The sequence below is a fragment of the Bidens hawaiensis genome, unplaced genomic scaffold (genome assembly GCF_021521415.1).
Source record: "Bidens hawaiensis isolate Kalapana, Puna unplaced genomic scaffold, B.hawaiensis_p1.1 tig00025458_1, whole genome shotgun sequence".
Lineage (NCBI taxonomy): Eukaryota > Viridiplantae > Streptophyta > Magnoliopsida > Asterales > Asteraceae > Bidens > Bidens hawaiensis.
The window spans coordinates 226,702-248,895 of NW_027494072.1; the positions used below are offsets into that span (position 1 = coordinate 226,702).

At 37.0% G+C, this 22,194-nt stretch overlaps 2 protein-coding genes and 1 pseudogene across 2 annotated transcripts; 2 read left to right on the forward strand and 1 right to left on the reverse strand.

The window, feature by feature from the left end:
- Positions 1-227: 227 nt before the first annotated feature.
- On the reverse strand, positions 228-2,688 carry LOC143571662 (uncharacterized). The gene is made up of 4 exons (XM_077057031.1): positions 2,441-2,688; positions 2,081-2,318; positions 1,842-1,991; positions 228-970 (listed from the first exon to the last, which is right to left on the reverse strand). Exons 1-4 carry the CDS (start codon positions 2,669-2,671, stop codon positions 324-326), a joined length of 1,266 nt encoding a protein of 421 aa, XP_076913146.1. The 5' UTR covers positions 2,672-2,688; the 3' UTR covers positions 228-323.
- Positions 2,689-4,535: 1,847 nt separating this feature from the next.
- LOC143571672 (28 kDa ribonucleoprotein, chloroplastic-like) lies at positions 4,536-7,648 on the forward strand. The gene is made up of 4 exons (XM_077057037.1): positions 4,536-4,949; positions 5,482-5,583; positions 5,896-6,168; positions 7,434-7,648. Exons 1-4 carry the CDS (start codon positions 4,536-4,538, stop codon positions 7,485-7,487), a joined length of 843 nt encoding a protein of 280 aa, XP_076913152.1. The 3' UTR covers positions 7,488-7,648.
- Positions 7,649-8,956: 1,308 nt separating this feature from the next.
- Positions 8,957-18,388, forward strand: LOC143571673 (F-box protein At5g07610-like; annotated as a pseudogene).
- The last annotated feature ends 3,806 nt before the right edge of the window (positions 18,389-22,194 follow it).

Genomic DNA, 22,194 nt, shown 5'->3' on the forward strand with positions numbered 1-22,194 from the left:
GTATATATGACGCTTGTTACAGATTTCAATATGTAAATACAAATCATGCGAATGACAAAAATGAAATCTAATCCAATCAAATTAGAATAAATTATCTAGAGGCAGTACAATAATTATTACATAAAATCATATATTAACTTCGTGGAAAGTTGTCATAACAATTAGAGCCTTCTTTTTCATAAGACGAGATTCTAATTGTTATGACAACATGCCATAACATTGACCCTACATCAAGATTCAACCCCATTTATAGCCTAACATCTCCCTACAAAATCCATACGTCCAAAACAAGGCATAAACTATCAATTTCAAGAATCCAAAAATTAATCAACAAATGTTAACCCTCTCGATATATATTGCAAAAAAGAGAATGGTAAATTATCCCCAACTTTAACTGATTCCGACAAAAGCGCTCTTTTAACCGTATCACGCGTACCATTCCTAAAACCCCTAGAAACGACGAGAGACGTGTTACAAACCCAAGGAGCGGGAACCGTAAACGCAAAACCCGAAACACTTTCAAACTCATCTAATAACGCCTTCTTATATGCCTTGCATACTTGAGACACATACTTACCCATTGGCAATAAAGATTCACCCTCGATATCAGTATCCGAATGAAGATTCACCACAACCGTTCCATGGTCCGGATGAACCCGGTCCCCCAAGGCTTTGAGGAAAACAGAATCCGGGTCCCACAGTTGGCGGGGAAATACATCGTCACCATCATATGCATCCACAAAAACCATGTCATAGATGCTGGTACTTTCGGTTATGAACTGTTGGGCGTCGGATTCGTGTAAGAATAGCCTCTCATGAATCCCGGTCCAGAAAACTTGATCCATTAGAGTCGGTTTAGGGTGTGAACGCACCCCATGTTTTTTCATTATAGAGTAAGGTGGAAAACCCATTGCTTGGGTTGAAGCGGCAATAACTACTGGGTCGATTTCTACTATGTCGATTATGGCGCCTGTCAAATATTCATATCAGATAAAAACGTCAGTTAAAATTGTCAAAATAAAGTAATAAACAGTGAACCAACTTGAAAACTGGCTACGTCATTTTTACAAACACCAAAACAATAGGAGGTGGCAAATTGTGCAGATGCAATAATGGGTCAACCAGGTTTTTGATATGCGTTAAAACGGGTCACTCCTGATCAACCCAAAACACCTTTTTCCAACTTTGTGAACTTTTTTAAACTATAAGTTTGACAAATGCGACCAAGGGTGTAAACGAGCCAAGTACTCATGAGCTACTCAAAATCGGCTCGCTAAAAGCTTGAATCAAGCCGAGCTTAAACGAGCCCGAACCTAAAAATAAGCTTGTCATATAAACTAGCTCAACCTGGCTATTAAAGCCTAAACGAGCCTACTATTTATATATTTTTTATTCATATTATATATATATATAATAATTAAAAACTTATATAAATATTAATGAAAAATAAACAAGCCAAACTCGACCTTGGAAAAACTACCCACGAGCAGATCTTGAGCTCTTGTAAGTTAACCGAGTAAAGCTCAAGCTTAGTTGAGTTCGGGCTTGGCTCAACTCGTTTACAGTAGTAAATGCGACTGATAACTTTAACATTTCAAGAATAATATAACTCCTGGATAAAATGATATAGACGATATTCAGCCCGTTTGGTCTGTTTTCTTCTAAGCTAAATTATTCACCCGTTTGAGTCAAAGAAGAGACTGCTAATCAGCAAAGATTAAGTACAAAATCATGCCAAATTTGTAAATTGCCAAAGTACATCTAAAAGCAAATTATATATCAGTATAACACTACTATATCCCATAAATTAATATACTATTAATTACTATTAAATAACTCACCTGGAACTTTACGGGCCAAAAATAACGGTAAGCTTCCACCACCATGACCAATACACAAAACCTTCATACGAGTCTTCCCGTAAACCGAACTTAGCATATCACTGTTACATGATAGGGAAGTCAGTCCAGCAGATATCATACTTTTAAGATCTGCAACATAAATGCATAACATTAACAGCAAACTTAAAAAAAAAAATACCAATAATTTAATTACACATGGCAAATTTTATATAAATTACATGGAGCAGCCAAACAACGTGGCTGCTGCATTAAGAATATAGATCCAGGATCTGATTCATGATAAACTGCCATGACTTTAGCCGTGCTTTGGCGGGTATCGTCATTAAACCGAAGCGTACGCCACTGATACCCGAGAATTCTAAACAACCCGGTTTTAAAAGTGTTTGGATGCAAGCCATGTAACTCTGCGTAGCGTTGACGAAGCACATCCTCAGTTTGGTGCCATTCACTCTGACTCTGTAACAATTACAACAACAATTAGATGACAAGATTTCATATATAAATAAATAAATAAATAAATAAATAATGGTGACTTTAAACCCTAATTGAGAAATTAATAATAATTAACAAATGCATACGGGTCTGGAAGAATGAGAAGCAACGACAGAAACGACGCCGTTGCCCTTGTCGGAAACAGAGCGGAAGACCGTGTTACTAGTGTCGTTGTCGTCCCACCATTCCGATGAGTAAAGCCAGTCGCCTTCATCTAACATTCGGCGCGGATTCGACGAGGTTGTGGTAAACCACCGACGAATGTTTTGGGTGGATGATGCTAAATTCAATCTACTGCTCTTCTTCCAAATCATCATAATGATGGATCAGATCAATTGGTAAAGAAAGAAATGTTAAACCCTAAACCCTGAAAATTGGAAGTCGACTTTATAAATCAATGCTAAAACTCGTTTTGGTTTCGGCTTATTTCGAGGACTATGTCTAAAGTCCGGATTTGAGCTCGTTAAGTAAATGGGCTTCAACTTAGGCTTGAGCGTATTTAAACTCGGTGTGATTTTAGTCTGTAACAAACCATCTTTAATAGCTTATAAGTGACTTGACTTGTTTAATTTCTTAACTAAAAGATAAATTGTTCATGGCCCATGATGAGGAAAATGACTCACTTTGTGTAATTTTTGTTTTATAAATGAGTTGATTTGGGTTATTTAAATTATTCATAAGGTTAATATGCATTGCTCATGTAAAACTTGCTAACTCATGACGACTCTAATGGATCATCACCACCCATCACGACCTCATGAAGTTCTAAATCACACAAACACTGTTGTCGTGTAGCCACCACAATAACCACCCCATAGCAACTACTACCGTTATAACTTATAATCATTTGCTATTGCCATAACCTGCACTGTCGACGATGCACCATCACTTTCGCTTGTGCCATAATCATCGTCCCCCACCCCCAACATACAAACCATTGTTTGTTGTCACCATGAAGATTAGAACTCCTTAACCCTTATACCAAATTATTCAATGAATATGGAATTTGATAATTTGGTATCCACTAAATGAGGAAACGTAGTCCTTTCAACATGTTCTTTTTACCCTTAGAAATTGTTTAGATGTAACTAAAAACCTATTCATGCTCAAACGAAAAAAAACATTATTACTTTTATACTTTTCTCCTTTTTTTTCTCAAACATTAATTTCAACTAGTTGTTACTTAAAAAGTGGAGCAAATTAAATGTATAAACATGCTTTCTAGTTTCTTTTTTTACAATGACCAACTAACACTTTTTTTTACATATAAAGAGGTCCAACTAGACCAAGATATTCAGCCACCAAAAACAGCACCAAATCACCTCAAACTATATACATTTTTTACAACCGAAAATCCTTCCAAAAAAAAAAACTCAAACTCCTATATATCCCCCACTACATTAGATAGTTGTACCGGCCTTTCATTAATATAAATGTATGTTTGGTTGGAGGTAATGCAATGAAGGGGGAATAGAATGGAAGAAGGAATGAAATGGACAAATGAATGAAATGAATCATTACTATTCATTTTCCTTGTTTGGTTAACCTATAGGAATGAAATCATTTATTAATTTTTATTGTTTGGTATCTAAAAAAATTGTAGAAATGAAATAGAAATAATAAAAACACTTCTATCTCAAAAAAGTGAATACTTTTAAACCAAAAAAAAAAAAAAAAACCTACAATGGCGACAGTGGTAGCTCCGGCAACGAAAATGGTGGTGGCGATGGTGGTGGTGTCGGCGGAGTTGGTGGTGGTGCCGATGGTTGTTAGGTGATGGTGTTGTTAAGAAAGTAGGTGAAGGAGGAATGGAATGAAAAAAAAGAAGGGGGGGGAAGGAATGGATTTGATGGAATTGGATTCCATGTGTAATGGATGATTCCATTCCATTGAGCAACCAAACACTACTTTTTTCATTCCTACGTAATGAATCATTCAATTTATATCGTTATTTATGCGTACCAAAAGCTACCTAATCATTAATAATTAAAACAGGTATAAATCAACAATAAAAAATAGCATAAAAATTTAAGTTGAAAATTATTAATTCATGGCCCCCATAATCTTATCATCTCACTCATCTTCACATCCAATTGGATATCTTTAGTCCACGTCAGCACAGATAGCTAAAAAGCACAACCACAACCACTAGCAAACTAATCACCGGATCAGACAGACACCATGGCTGCTGCAACTGCAACTGCAACTGCAACTGCAACCGCCACCGCCGCCATCAGCTCTCCGTTCTCCTTAAAATCTAAACCATGGCCTTCCGATCCCATGTGTCTTATATTAAAATCCACAACACCCATGTTGCAAATCTCAACATCATTGCCTCAATCTCGTGTAAGAATCGAGCCGATACCAATGGCCGGAAAGCGGCCGGCGATGAGGGTATCGGCGTCGGTGGCTCAAGAAGAGGCGGCGGTGTCGGAGGAGACGGTGGCCGTGACGGAAGAAGAACAAGTCTCCGGTGACGGAAGAGACAGTAGCTCGGTAAATACAAAGCTTTATTTTGGGAATTTGCCGTATCTCTGTGACAGTGCTCAGCTCGCCGGAATAATTCAAGATTACGGCAGCCCGGAGCTTGTTGAGGTACATATCTTCACAGTTATTAATTGCATATACCACATATATGATTCTTTCATCAACATTAAAAAACGTGAATCTTTTGTGTATTAGTTTTATTATCATAAGAGTGTAAAACCTGTAATGCTTTTATTCATTTCAAAGCATTAACTCTAATCAACACAAACTTAATATTGTGTAACCGAAACATGACCTGGTTAACTCATTTATCTAAATGGGTCAAACGTGTTGGCTGAGTGATAATCAAGTTGCAAACATGTTAATCGAGTTGGTGGACCGCAAAGAATAGGTTAAATGGTTAGTGGTCGGCTGCCCGATTGTTTAACTAAACATGTTGGTGGAGTCAACCCGATTGTTTAATTAAGCATGTCAACCTGAGCACAACCATTTTTTTTTATTAAACTGGGTAGATATGTCAACCCCAAACCTGATTATTTTCGTGTCGTATTCAAGTTGCATTTCGTGTCATGTCAGAAATTGTCACCCTTTGTTATATACAAAAGTTTAATTGGGGAAATTCGATGTGTTGATTCACTAGGTACTCTACAACAGGGAAACCGGTAAAAGCAGAGGCTTCGCATTTGTGACCATGAGTAGTGTTGAAGATTGCAAAGCGGTTATCGAAAACCTTGATGGACGGGTATGTTTCCCTTAAAATCGTTAATTTAAGCCCGTTTCTTGTAGCTTTCTTTATTTGTGTCACGCTTTATATCAAACGGGTCAAATAGGAATCGGGCCAAATGGTATACAAATAGCCCAAAGTCCTATATCAAGGATTTTGATTATTATTGCTATAATATAGATTTTGTCGTCATAATTTACTCGTTTATTAACTTAAAAAAAATTAAACAAGGAAAAAAGAGTGTTTGGGCTAGACCGGCCCGTCCCAATTTGACTCGTACTAGACCGGCCCACTTTTGACCCGTTATCCAACATGTCTAAATGTGTACAGGAATATGGTGGTAGAACATTAAGAGTGAACTTTTCGGATAAGCCAAAGCCAAAAGAGCCATTGTATCCCGAAACTGAGTTCAAACTATTTGTTGGAAATCTTTCGTGGTCGGTTACCTCCGAGAGTCTAACAGAACTGTTTAGTGAACATGGAAATGTGGTTGGAGCACGGGTTCTATACGATGGAGAAACTGGAAGGTCTCGTGGTTATGGGTTTGTGAGCTACTACACAAAAGTCGAAATGGAAACAGCACTTCAAGTTCTCAACGGAGTGGTAATAACCAATAACTTTAGCTAACCCCGACCCCCTGCATACTTAGGGGTCTAAACGAGCTAAGCTGCTTGTGAGCTGCTTGAGATCACCTTGCTAAAAGCTTGAATCGAGTCAAGCTTAAACGAACCTGAACCTAAAAATAAGGTTGTTTAATAAATGAGTCTAAGCTCGAGTTTCAATTATCAAGTTCAAGCAGGCTCGCGAGCAACGAGCCTATTAATTAGATGCTTATAATTTAATATACAAAATGTATATTTTTATAATTATTATTAATATTTATAAAATTTTGATAAAAAATAACTAAATAATATATATTATTGTATATATATAAACTAGGCGGGTGCCCGCGCGATGCAGCGGGAAACATAGACTTATTAATCACGTAACAAGTTTATGGATGTTCATTGTTTGATTTGAAACCGTTCAATTCGGCCATTGGTTTGGTTTCACGGTTGAATTTTTTCATTAACTTTTGGCCGGTCATTTTTAATCTTCAAAGTTTCAGTTTCAGTTTTTGACGATGAGAACCCATTACTAACGATTTGGCCAACGGTTTAGTTTAAAAACCATCAAACCAGACCGCAAACGCCCTTAAACAAAATGTTATATTTTTTAACTGAAAAAAATATAACAATATCATACTCAAATTAAAGAGGAAAATATGCTCGTTTTTTTGGTGCAATTTCTTTAAAAAAATATTAACGTAGGAAAAAGTTATTAATACTTAAAAATAATGAGGAAAGTTGGGTTAAAAGTGAAAATAAAAATCACATATTAGTGAAAGATCAAGGATCATAGTTGTAACTAAAAGTGAAGGGGCTAATTTTGTAAATTATTGTTTAGTAACATTTTTATTGGACAAGTTTGTTCTTATCCTAGATGCATGGAAGGTTGTACCATTTATTACATAGATTGTAAATCCCTTAAAACTAAGGTATCTTAATTTGCCCTCCTTTCATACATTATAAATAGTATAGATGACGATAAAAAAATATATATCAATCAATCAATCAAACCTAGTAAGAACAATTTAAAACTATATAAAAAATAAATAAACAAAAATGTATATAAATTATTTAATAAATAATAAATCAGCTATACTCAAGCTTGAAAACCTACTCACGAGCTGAGCTCAAGGCCAAGCTCGAGTTCTTGTAACTTGTAAGTTAAAAAATCCGAGCTCAAGCGACTCTGCTCATTTACACCTCTACGCATAATGTCTCGACTTTTCGTAAGTAATGACGGTTGTGTCGTGTTTTTAACAGGAGCTGGAAGGACGGTCGATACGTGTTAGCCTAGCACAAGGAAAGAAGCAGTAAGAGTCGCAAGATTCAAGATTTTAAGTGCAAGCACACTTACATAGAGGGGTCCAGTTGATCTGTTATGTGGCTAGTACTCACTATTGATGCGCGCATTGCATACCGTTAGCATTGTACTAAGAAATTAATCAGGAGCCATGTTAGCAATGGGAATGGCAGTTTGCTTAGGTGGTTAAGATGCTAGATTTGTACGTGTGATGCAAAACTAGAAACATTATAGGCATATTATTTTGGAGCATTAACTTTCATGGATGATACATCCAAAGGTTCAACAAGGTACATTTACCTTACAAAAGTAGCAACATTTATGATGGTGTCACCAGCATACATATATAGACATTCAAAGGACACATGCATCAGTTACAGATAAGTGAACCGCAATATGGAAATAACACGTGCCAAGAAAAATAAGGCCTCTTCATAAATATGATGCTAATGTCTAATGATCAAGCTTACGTCATACAATCAAGCCTGTATGGATTTCAAAGTAAAATTAACAAAACACAGATTTCAGGTGCTAGGAAATACAAATACAAATAATAAATGAGAAACTAATGGAAAATTTAGACATTATAGATCGAATAAAACTATAACATCAGGCCCCTTTTGAAGATACGCTCTAATCTTGCAGGATGTTGTAAAGATATTGTAAAGCATTAAAGCTGAGTCTTATGGGGTAGAAAGATGCGTCAAAGGGGTAGAGCCAATGCCATGTGGAGCATCGTTTCAAGCAAAATTAAGTATTTCTTGCTAGTTATACACGACTAAACATATCTTATCGGTATAATTTGTATCCGATGAGTAGACATCGAAATGAGTTAAAATTAAGTATTTTGATACTTTCAGTATAAAAGATGAATTTATATTTTAGTTTTGGTTAATAGTATTGATGATGTGAATGTAATACAACAATGTCGTGGATCTTGTGATACTTATTTTGAGACGAGGCGCTACAAGTCACACATGAAAATAGTGCATTATTACTTTACACAAGGAGTTATGTGCTTCAAGATCAAGTAACGAATTGCTAACTACAAAAGTCATAGATAAACTTTCGCAAAAGAACATATTAACATAACCATAATGAGATAGAATATCGTACACATGCGACACTCTTTTTCCCTTAACATGGTTTTGTCCTACTAGGTTTTTCAAATGCATATTCAATTGATTGATTAGCAAGGAGAGTGTTATGAATAATATTAAAATGGTTATCAAATATTAAACTATGATTTATAACAATAATATAAAGTCCATATAAAAGAACTAGCAATTTAATTTGGTATCAAAAGTTATCATTTCAAATCAAATCAGAAAACATGAACCTTGGTGAGTTAGTGGTTGAATCGTCTACAGTTTGGCCCATTAATCCATGATCCTACGATCACTCACTCAACCCCTCATTTCCGTCACGTTTTCCGTGTGGCAATTAACTATAACTGTAGTTTAGACATTATACATACATCTTCTTCAACAACACTCCAAAATGGTGAACACAAGATCCAAAACCAAGAAGAAAATGATCGATAATCATTCCGGAACACGAATCGCTTCCAGCGAAGACCTTGTATCTGAAATCCTTATCCGCCTCCCAGTTACCTCCATCCTTCGTTTCAAATCCATAACTAAACACTGGCGGTTGCTTTTGACTCACAGACATTTCACCAACCGGTATGATAATATTAACCTTTCAAAAGCCCCCGGTCTGTTTGCTCACACTCACTTAACCCACCCGTTCGCAAAATCTCTTGCTCATTTAGCTGGCGATATATATGTTCATTACGGTATTGAAAACCAAAGCACTGCTCCTCCTTTCACTCTTGATTTGTACTTCAATCGTTCCGGTGTCAGAATCGAGCAATCTTGTAACGGTTTATTACTTTGTTCCGCCTTTCACAATGGCACTCGTGAATATTACGTGTTTAATCCCACCACCATGCAACTGGCACTCATCCCATCCGTCCCGGAAGGGGAGAGTGTTGGTAAAACCATCGATTCTATGGCGTTGGCGTTTCAACAAACGCATTGCGTGCACTATAAAGTTGTTTGTATGCGTTCCCTAGAGCCCAGCGGGGACTTGATTCAGATTCAAGTCTACTCGTCTGATACAAGGAAATGGAAGATTTGTATCGAGTCCTTTTTTCCGCAGAAGCCCAGGTTCCACGACCCGGTTTACTGGAATGGAGCCGTTTATTGGGCTTCCTTTAATCAACATAATTTATAGTGCTTTAAATTAGATGATGAAGAGTTGCAATTGTTGCCCTTAGCAGCGGAGATGATGCCTTATGAAACAAGTATAATGTATTTAGGGGAATCCAGAGGTCATCTACATTTAATATTTTACACTGATGGCGAAGACCATGTTTTGCGTGTGAATGTGTACGAGATGTTGAGGGATCATTCGGGGTGGTTTGTCAAGTATCAACTACAACTTGATGAGCTTTTGCATGATTTCCCGTGCTTGATCTCTACATATGAGCGCCCGGGTGCTTTCGGGGAGATGGAACATCCATACCAGTGTGATTTTAAAGTCGTTGATGTGGTTAGAGGCAAAGAAGAAGAAGATGTTGAGTTTTAACAAGATTATCAAAGTCAAAAAACTCCAATTGTATGAAAAACGCAGCGGATAAAAGATTTAAATCTTGTTAGTTTATAGTGTATAAAACCAATTTTATACATGTAAAACCCAAAATCGGATCCAAATACGAAATACATACTATCTAATACATGCATGTCACTATAAGTCCATGCATGTCATAACTACCTTTCAAGTAGCAAAACCGGGTGAAGAAGGAGATGACGGAAGGGCAAGAACTCCAACGGAGAAGCTCCTCAAGCTTGTATACCCCAAGCTCCAACAACACACCTTTAGCTAGGATTTTAGCACTTGAAAAACACCTCCTTGTTCTTCTTCTCCTTTGGCCGAAATTGGGAGAGAAAGGAGAAGAGTGAGAGTGTTTTTGATACTTGCAAAAATGTGATAATCAATAAATGAAAGAGGGATTTGGTGGTCATTCAAAATGCACCACTCCATGGACCAATTGCCTTCTTTGCATGCACCCACTAAGGGAAAAATAATAATATAAAATGAAAGGAGAAAAATGGGGGGGGGGGGGCACCCTCTTCCTTTATTATTATTATTATTTTTTTTATATCATAAAACTCAATTGTGTTATTTCCAAAAATAAACATAACACAATATAAGTAACATGCTTGGTAGCCATTTTTACATATTGTTATTTAACCATCTTAAATAACACTATGAAATGCTCTCTCTCTCTCAAAATATAAATCATCCATATGATTTATTCATTTCACAAGTATATTGTATTTAGAAACCCTTTCCAAATAACATAAGTGTCTATATTTATTTACTTATGATCATACCATATATAAACAAATATAATCGGTGTTTGTCTAGCTTGTTATTGGGTATGACCCGACTTGGATCATGACGTACTAGCCACATCAATAATAATATGTGTCTTGGGCATAACGAGTCCAACAATCTCCCACTTGCACAAGATACATAGAAGATTGATGCAAGTAGCAACTACCACCTAACTACGGTTTACTACCCTTAATACGTATGACAAAGTGACATTCAATAACATCATCCCCTTCAAGTCCCTTACTTGAATGATTTAGGTACATCTGTCATTTATCCTTTTGCCACAGATGTCATGTCAAATCCAGAGACACAGAGTGATCATTCTCTGTTGATTTAACTTTCAGGCCTTAGACATCTCACTCTCAACGAATAAGAGGGACAAATCCCCTCTTGACTACATGCGTCTCTCACAATCACCTTGTACCAGACCTGATCTTAGCCTTGTGTACTGTCATGTTTTAGAACAGGTAAGAACTAAGTCAAAGTATAATACTTGGTGAATATCAAGACCCAATATGTATCTCGGGTCGGAGGATACTATGATATTCGCCTTTACTCAGATTTACTTATGATCAATCACAAGGATTCCATGTAGTAATATTTGAGAGCGGGTCAGTCCAATATTTATAACCCATAAATATCTATGAACCTTGGCAGCAACCCTTGCTCTATATTCATATCCCATGAATATCCACCAATCCTAGTTCATAATAGTCTTACCTTCATATTTGTTCCCACAAATATGAACGACTACGGACATTTAGAATAATTAACTTATTCATGGATTTAAACATGCTAAAATGGAACATAACTTAAAATATCATAATCATTAACCATAATCATATGATGAGTCAAATTACAATTGTTCCGATATCCAAATACAAGATTCGATCATATCCAATCACTAGAATATCGAAGTCCTAAGGCACAAGTGTGACCTTCATGCTTTGGCCTTTCAAGGAGCTTCGTGAGTGGATCCGCAATGTTTTGATCGGTGTTAACTTTGCGAATACATATCTTTCCTTTCTCAACTTCACCCCTTATGTAGTTGAACCTCCGCTCAATGTGCCTCGTCTTTTGATGAGCACGAGGTTCCTTGATTTGAGCAATCGCACCCTCGTTGTCACAAAAGATTTCTAGAGGGTCCTGAATGGTACGGACCACCCCTAGGTCGGCAATGAACTTCCTAATCCACGCAGCTTCTTGAGCTGCCAATGAGGCGGCGATGTATTCCGATTCTGTGGTGGACAAAGCTACCACATCTTGTTTTGAGCTCTTCCAAGAGATTGCCCCACCATTCATAACGAACACATATCCCGATTGTGATCGAGAATCATCTCGATCGGTTTGGAAACTAGCATCCGTGTAACCCTTTACAACGAGTTCCTCCTCACCCGAACCGTATATTAGAAACATGTCCTTAGTCCTTCTAAGGTATTTCAATATACTCTTGACCGCCATCCAATGGTTACTTCCCGGATTATGTTGGAATCTACTTGTCATGCTTAAAGCGCATGACACATCCGGTCTAGTGCATACCATTGCATACATGATGGATCCAATAGCCGATGCGTATGGGATCCCATTCATTTTATCTTGCTCTTCCTTTGAGCTTGGACATTGAGACGCACTCAATATCGTTCCTCTTTGAATAGGTACCAAGCCTCTCTTAGAGTTATCCATCTTGAACCTTTTCAAGATTTTGTCAATATATGCACTTTGGTTTAAACCTATCAACCGCCTTGATCTATCCCTATAGATCTTTATTCCCAAAATATAGGCGGCTTCACCAAGATCTTTGATGGAAAAGCAACTTCCAAGCCATGCTTTTACACCTTCCATGGTTGGAATGTCATTCCCAAATAGTAGTATGTCATCAACATACAATACTAAGAAGGTAATGATGCTCCCACTAGCTTTCTTATACACACAAGCTTCATCACCATTTTTTATTAATCCAAATTTCTTAACTTCTTCATCAAATTGGTGATTCCAACTTCTAGATGCTTGTTTCAATCCATAGATTGATTTCTTTAACTTGCACACTTTGTTAGGATGTTGTGGATCGATAACACCCTCGGGTTGAACCATATAGACATCTTCCTCAAGATGTCCATTTAGAAAAGCGGTTTTGACATCCATTTGCCATATCTCATAGTCATAATATGCGGCTATGGCAAACAATATCCTAATAGACTTTAGCATTGCTACTGGAGAAAAAGTTTCATCATAGTCAACCCCTTGAGTTTGAGTGAAACCTTTTGCTACAAGTCTTGCTTTATAAGTATCCAAGTTTCCATGCATATCGGTTTTCTTCTTAAAGACCCACTTACTTCCAACCGGTTTGGAATTAAGAGGTGGTACAACCAAATCCCATACTTGGTTGTCATGCATGGATTGCATCTCAACGTTCATGGCTTCAAGCCATTTGTCATAATCGAATTGTGACATTGCATCACGGTATGTGGTGGGTTCATCCGAATCTACCACATAGCATCCATCCATGAAAAATCCATATCTTTTGGGTGGATAACTAATTCTACCGGATTTGCGAACGTTTTGTGTGTTTTGATCAACCATTTGATCATTCTCAACAACCTCTTGATGATTGCTAGTATCAACCAAACGTGTATCGGCTTGTGGTTCTCGATCCTCCTCGAGTTCCACCGTTCTACTAGTACCTTCCATAAGGAACTTAGTTTCCAAGAACTCGGCCTTTCGAGCAACGAACACCTTTTGTTCGGTTGGGTTGTAGAAATAATATCCCATAGAATCTTTGGGATATCCTACAAAGATACACTTAGTGGATCGACTTTCAAGTTTGTTTTGTGTGTTGTTCTTGACATAAGCCTCGTAACCCCATACCTTAAAATATGATAATGATGGAGCCCTTCTATTCCATATTTCAAAAGGTGTCTTTTCCACTTTCTTGGTTGGGGCCATATTTAGAATACGGGCCGCGGAGAGCAAAGCAAAACCCCAAAATGACAGAGGCAATGTGCTTCTAGCCATCATAGATCGAACCATATCCAATAGAGTTCGATTCCTCCTTTCAGATACACCATTGTGTTGTGGTGTTCCGGGTGGAGTAAGTTGTGAGATGATCCCACAACTCCTAAGATGATCTTGGAAAGTATCACTTAGGTATTCTCCTCCTCTATCCGAACGAAGTACTTTGATGGTTTTATCGAGTTGATTTTGTACTTCATTTTGGAAGTTTTTGAACATTTCAAAAGCTTCATCTTTGTGTCTTAACAAGTACACATACCCATAACGACTATAATCATCGATAAAGGTAATGAAGTATCTTTCACCATTCCTTGTCATTGCTTTAAAGGGACCACATACATCCGTATGTATGATACCCAATAAGTCTTTTGCCCCTTCGTTTGTCCCACTAAAGGGGTCCTCGGTCATCTTTCCTAATATACAAGACTCGCATTTATCAAATGAATCACCTTCACTTGATTCCAAAAGACCATTCTTTTGAAGTGTATGTATGCGATCTTTGTTTATATGACCAAGGCGACAATGCCAAAGATAAGTTTTACTCAAATCCATTTTGAGTCTTTTAGTGCTTGATTGGTATAATATGTTATCATAAGATGTGTTATTCTGAACCAATTCATAAATGCCATTTGATGGAATTGCTTTAAAATAAAATACATCATTCATGAAAACATAAATACAATCATCCATGAAATTGAAATCATAACCATATTGTCTTAACAAGGAAACGGAGATAATATTCCTAGTCAAACTAGGAGCATACAAAACATTATTTAAAATTACTTCCAAACCATTTGGAAGCTTCAAAATGTAGTCCCCTCGGGCTTCGACAACAACCTTTGCTCCGTTGCCCATGAAGAGACTAATATCTCCCTTCTTGAATCCTTCATTTCCTTTGAACCCCTGCAACAAATTGCAAATATGAGTTCCACATCCGGTATCCAATACCCATGTATTAGAGGAAATAATATTAAGATCAACATGAATCATGAAAGTTTTTGTACCCGAGGTTTGCCCCGCATCCCTCTTAGCTTTCAACTCTTTTAGATAGGTTGGACAATTCCTCATCCAATGCCCTATCTCCCCACATCCAAAGCACGGATCCTCCGTGCAAACCTTTGGCTTCTTTTCTTTCGGTTTGGGTGGTCCCGCTTTCGCCTTTCCCTTGAACTTAGCCATGACTTGTCCCTTACCTTTGGCAACCTTTGCCTTAGGTTCCGGGTGGTGCCTCTTCCTATTACCCCCTTCATTGATTGTTAGAACGGGAAAAACCTTTTTACCCATTCCCGTCTCGGCCGTCTTGAGCATTGCGTGAAGTTCACCAATGCTCTTGTCCCACCCATTCATGTTATAATTCATAACAAATGTCTCAAACTTTTTAGTTAAGCCATTTAGGATCAAATACGTGGCTAACTCTTTAGAGACGAGACAATTAAGGCGCTCGAGACGATCAATGTGGCTTTTCATCTTAAGCACATAGGAGGAAACGGATTGGGTTTCTTCCATACGACACGCATGAAGGGCTCGAACCGTTTCGAAGCGCTCCACCCTAGCTTGTGTAAGGAACATTTTCTTAAGTTGGGTGATCATGTCGTATGCCCCATGAAGTTCAAAATCCTTTCGAATTTCGGGAATCATAGTTTCCAACATGAGGCAAGAAACTTGCACCGAATCCTCATTGTGCTTTACTCAATTGTTATAGTTTTCGGCATCGTCAACACTAGGTTCATCGGGAATAGGTTCGTCGATTGCATAGTATTTCTTTTCTTGCTTGAGAACGATTCTCAAGTTACGATACCAATCCATAAAGTTGGTATAGTTTAGACGATCCTTATCGAGAATAGATCTTAGTGATAGGTTATTTACGGGTGGAATAATAACGTTAGGTGGATTGTTGATTGCGGCCATCTACAAACATAACAAAGCTCAATTTTAGTATTTTCGATATCAATTATTTTAATCTTTAATACCCTTTATGTCTCCAAGACAATTAATGATTAAAATCTAGAACCCAACGTTACATTCAAATAGTAGTTAGGTGACCTTTATCCTACTATTTAAATTAACAAGGTAGTCAACGCTTGACGATTGCAACCCTTTGCAACTTCTAGTTTTATGGGATCGGTTAAACATCTTATGTTTAGTTGGCATGTTTAATCCCATCAACACCATTGTATACCATGCTTCGGTGACCCTATTCACATGGTTTCCAATTTAAGTCGTCCTACTCATACACACGTGTGAGTTTACACATACAAGTGGTTAGGTGACCTTTATCCCACAAATATGGTAAACCCACCTCAAACTCACAAGTTTCCTCCAACATGGTTAGGTGACCTTTATCCCATATTGAGTTCCCAAGTGATTCGAGTGTTGTATAAAAGGATGGTGTTCGACTTATTTTTTTTTCTTCGTTTTCTAAATTCTAGATTGGAAAACAATTAATGTACCTTCCATTTGCATGCATTCAAATGTATGGTACTTAGTTGAAAAACCGATTTTCAAAGTTCCTATAAATAAACCCATTTTATTATGAAATCACTAGCCTTTAATAAAACCAATTTTATTGCCTAACGATTTCTAAGGAACCAATTTTATGCAAGTTGTTGATTTTAAATTGTTAGCAATCCATATTGTAATAGTACAAACAAAAGTAAATCAACCAAACAAGCATACATTATACAATCACATGTTCATAACCATAGCCTCCTATTATTGACTACACTTGTTGACCGAAGACAAGTGTGCCAAAAAGTCTCTCCTAAGGGACCCATAAGAACATGAACTTGTGTCGGTGAACTCCCACTTGATCCCGCATCCAAATGCTCCAAGTGTTCACTTCGTGTTGTGGTCTCCATCTTTTACTTGGGTTTCCTTCCTTGCATCTTCTTTTACAAAATATATCCTAATACATTTTTCTAGTAAAAGAAATACATCTAACCTATTTATTATTACAAACCAAATGAATGAATAAATAGATTACAAAACCCAAATAATATTACAACCATATCGAATAAATTATCAACCACAACACAATCATACAACCAAACACAAGGTCATGGCTAGGTTATGAACATCTATTACACATCCAAATATGCAATAATCCAAGACCAAAAAATGGTTCCCCTTTCCCTCAAAACTTTCGGCCCAACCTTAACCAAACCGAAAGTTTCGGTTTTTGTCCAAACAAAGTAAACAATCATCCAAATGACCTAGTTTTTTCAAGATTACCACATACATGTAAAGTATAACCTTGAAAAACCATGGGGAAACCAAAACCCCAAAAACTTTCGGCCATATGGTAAAACTCACCATAAAACCGAAAATTTTTGGATCTAATGAAGCATGCATTCGTATAAGCGGCTCTTGATGCCATTGATGAGTTTTAACAAGATTATCAAAGTCATAAAACTCCAATTGTATGAAAAACGCAGCGGATAAAAGATTTAAATCTTGTTAGTTTATAGTGTATAAAACCAATTTTATACATGTAAAACCCAAAATCGGATCCAAATACGAAATACATACTATCTAATACATGCATGTCACTATAAGTCCATGCATGTCATAACTACCTTTCAAGTAGCAAAACCGGGTGAAGAAGGAGATGACGGAAGGGCAAGAACTCCAACAGAAAAGCTCCTCAAGCTTGTATACCCCAAGCTCCAACAACACACCTTTAGCTAGGATTTTAGCACTTGAAAAACACCTCCTTGTTCTTCTTCTCCTTTGGCCGAAATTGGGAGAGAAAGGAGAAGAGTGAGAGTGTTTTTGATACTTGCAAAAATGTGATAATCAAAAAATGAAAGAGGGATTTGGTGGTCATTCAAAATGCACCACTCCATGGACCAATTGCCTTCTTTGCATGCACCCACTAAGGGAAAAATAATAATATAAAATGAAAGGAGAAAAAGGGGGGGGGGCACCCTCTTCCTTTATTATTATTATTATTATTATTATTATTATTATTATTATTATTATTATTATTATTTTTTATATCATAAAACTCAATTGTGTTATTTCCAAAACTAAACATAACACAATATAAGTAATATGCTTGGTAGCCATTTTCACATATTGTTATTTAACCATCTTAAATAACACTATGAAATGCTCTCTCTCTCTCAAAATATAAATCATCCATATGATTTATTCATTTCACAAGTATATTGTATTTAGAAACCCTTTCCAAATAACATAAGTGTCTATATTTATTTACTTATGATCATATCATATATAAACAAATATAATCGGTGTTTGTCTAGCTTGTTATTGGGTATGACCCGACTTGGATCATGACGTACTAGCCACATCAATAATAATATGTGTCTTGGGCATAACGAGTCCAACAGAAGATACATTCTTGGTGTTGTCAACTCCCGGGAAGATGATATGGTACAATGTTCATGACAAGAGTTTTAAGGAGTTGTATCGTAAAAATTATGACTTCATTCAGGTCTCGGGTTTTCATCGTTACATCGAAACCTTATTTTCTTTCTAGAGGACGAATAGGTTTCTTTATGTTTTTTTTGTATCATGGCGTTTGAATGTGTTTTTAAAATATTAGTAATGTTTTGTGTTTGTTGAAAACTTTGTTAAAATATTATCGTTAAAATATTATCAAGTTATGCCAAGTTTTTTGTTGCCTGTATGAAGCTGAAAGGTTTCACATTATTTGACTCTTTAAAGTCAAAACTCAAACAACATATTCTTTGTATTTCAACCAATCTAAAGTTCTAAACAACAGCTAAACAACATATACTTTGTTTTCCCATATTTACTAAAAAGACTCTCAAAATATGTACTTGGCCCTTGGTGCAGTAACTGCACTTGATCCACAGGATTCTTTAAGTTCAATTGTAAAGTAGTTAACGAGTGAGGCACCAAATCTATGAAAAGTGTGGAGGGCCAGGGCTATCTCAGACCCCATACATGGCTCGGACAACATCTAGGGCATGGCTTCGATGAGGACATGAAATTTTTAAAAAATAGTTGTATGTATACCTAATAATATGTTTTATTGTGCCATTTTGGAAGGAAATATATTTTATATAAGCGCATTTTTCTAGTACTCATTTTGAGCATTTGAAATTTAAAACACGGCCATGTGTACTTGTGTAGGGCTTGTCACTTGACCGGGAGGTTTAATGAGTGAGGCACTGCCCCGGATAATAACACTATAAAAGGAAGAACTCTTCGTGTCTCCGTCATAAAAAGACGAGACTAGTGTTCAATTATATTTATATGTCTTCATCTATGTACATTAATCAACTAAGCAAATCAATTAATTAACTATAATAAAATGGGTTGTAGAAACTAGTGTTTGTGCTTAGCCGCTTAGGTGGTTAGAGGTTCTAATAAGCAGATGTTAATGGTTTTTTTATTTAAATATCATAAGAAATTGCTATAAATTTATTTACAAAAAAAGCTGTGATAACAAAAAAAAAAGGAAAAGGAAAAAAGCGCCACTATGTTCATATCATGAAAATGAACTATAGCTTCCAATCTCCACTATTGAGTTCGGTTTTTTTATATTTGAAAGCTAGCGTAGCATTGCTAAAGAAACATAATTTTGTTCATGGCATCGCACACTCTTAGCGACCCAAAGCACACAATATGTTACCATGCAATTTATCGTTACCAATGTATAGAGCGATTGACAATTATTGGGTGTTATATTGTGCATGGATTATATGTAAATTATTGCCTACTCTTTAGCCCCATATCAAGCCTCATTCACCGACCAAGTTTTCAATTATTCTAATTATTCCTTTCCTTGTTTGTGGCCTTATTTTATGGCTAAATTGATGTATTCATTCACCTTTAAATATGGCTGTAAACTTTGCATAATTTGTATTCTTTTGTCATACAAATTATGCAAAGTTTACAGCCATAAATTATGCAAATTATGCAAAGTTTACAGCCATATCTTTTGTATGACAAAAGATATACTCTTTCTTTTGTCATACAAATTATGCAAAGTTTACAGAGTGATATCACTCTTTCTTTTGTCATACAAATTATGCAAAGTTTACAGCCATATTTAAAGGTGAATGAATACATCAATTTAATATCACTCTTTCTTTTGTCATACAAATTATGCAAAGTTTACAGCCATATTTAAAGGTGAATGAATACATCAATTTAGCCATAAAATAAAGCCACAAACAAGGAAAGGAATAATTAGAATAATTGAAAACTTGGTCGGTGAATGAGGCTTGATATGGGGCTAAAGAGTAGGCAATAATTTACACTCCCCCTCAAGTTGGAGCGTGTAAGTCACGAACGCCCAACTTGCCAAGTAGGTATTGCAACTGCTGAGAACCCAATGCCTTAGTGAACAAATCGGCTATTTGATTTTTTGTGTCAATGGCTTTTGGATGGATTTCCTTTGATTCGACCCGCTCACGAACAAAACAACAATCCATCTCAACGTGTTTTGTGCATTCATGGTAGACGGGGTTGTTGGCCATATGTCTCGCGGCTTGATTGTCGCAAAAGAGAGGGGTTGGATGATGTTGTGGTAACCCGAGTTCTTTCAAGAGCCATCGTAACCACAAAATTTCACTTACAGTAGCTGCCATGGCGCGATATTCTGCCTCCGCAGAAGAGCGAGACACAACAGATTGCTTCTTAGACTTCCACGAAATGGGGGCTCCTCCTAAGAGAAGCAAGTAACCGGTTCTCGATCTTCTCGAGTATGGACACCCGAGCCAATCAAAGTCACTATATGTTGTGAGGATGTTTCCACCTTCCTTTGGTAACAAGATTCCTTACCCCGGGGTTGTTTTTAGATATCTTAAGATCCTCATAGCTGCTTCCATGTGACTTTGGCGAGGATCAGAAACAAATTGGCTCAAAACATTTACGGAGTAAACGATGTCCGGTCGTGTGGCTTGTAAATAAAGTAACCTCCCGACGAGTCGTCTGTATTGACTTGCATCTACTCTTGCCCCTTCATCATCTTTTCCTAATTTTTGATTTTGTTCCATTGGAAAAGCGCTAGGTCGAGAACCTAAAACACCACAGTCTTTTAAAATATCAAGAGTGTACTTACGTTGGCTGAGAACTAAACCTTCTTTTGTTCGGGCCACCTTGATTCCCAGGAAATATTTTAGATTCCCTAGGTCTTTAATTCTAAACTTCTTGTCGAGATAACTCTTTGTGGCATGGATTTTTGATGGGTTGTCACCAACAATAATAACATCGTCAACGTATATTAATGCGGCAACGAAAGAATTTTGATCCTTGTAAATGAAAAGAGAATGATCTGCTTTTGATTGCTGGAAATTAAGCACCAAGAGTGCGGAAGTAAACTTTTGGTACCAATTTCGAGAGGCTTGTTTTAACCCGTATAATGACTTTCTTAACCGGCAAACTTTGTTGTCTTGTCCGTTATCAAACCCTTGTGGAATCTTCATGTAGACTTTTTCATGAAGATCTCCATGCAAAAAAGCATTGTTTACGTCTAATTGATGGATGAGCCAATTCTTCTTTACGGCGACCGCAAGAAGAGCACGAACTGTCACGAGTTTAGCCACCGGGGCAAACGTGTCATGAAAATCGACTCCTTCTAATTGCGTAAACCCCTTTGCCACAAGCCTTGCCTTGTATCGTTCAATTTCACCATTGGGTTTGTATTTTATTTTATAGACCCATTTCGAATCTATGGCTCATTTGCCTTTCGGTAATTCTTCAAGAGTCCATGTGCCATTTGCCTCCAATGCTTGTATTTCTTTTTTCATGGCTTTCCTCCAATGTTCATTCTGCACGGCTTGTTTAAAAAATTTCGGCTCATCTTTTGAACTGATGGCCGCCAAAAAGGCTTTATGAGTTTTACTAAAATTTTGATAAGAAATATAGTGAGCTAAGGGATGTACCGTAGTCGACGAGGGAGCTTGATCGGACGTAGGTAAAGATTGATCGATGGATGGTGGAAGGTCAACAATGAAGTCTTCAAGTCGCTTCGGTCGACTTCTATTTCTTTGTTGCCTGATGGGCTCAATACTTTCTTGTATAACCTCATCATTATATTGATGATTTTGAGGCATATAAGCCTCTGCTTCAATGCTTGGCCCACAACCATGAGAATTATTTTCACTAACAGATGTTGTATGGTCTTCTAAATTGGGTGTGGCATCAACTGTGGTAGGGGTCCCAGAATCACCATGTAAATTCGTTTGGACTTCAGTGGTGGTGGGCCTAGTTTCATTCGTGAGAGCATCAAAGGTGTTGTTTATGTCAACTGATGGATTTGCCATTTCTTGTGGGGCATCATCGACATCTTGATAGTACCAAGGAGAAACT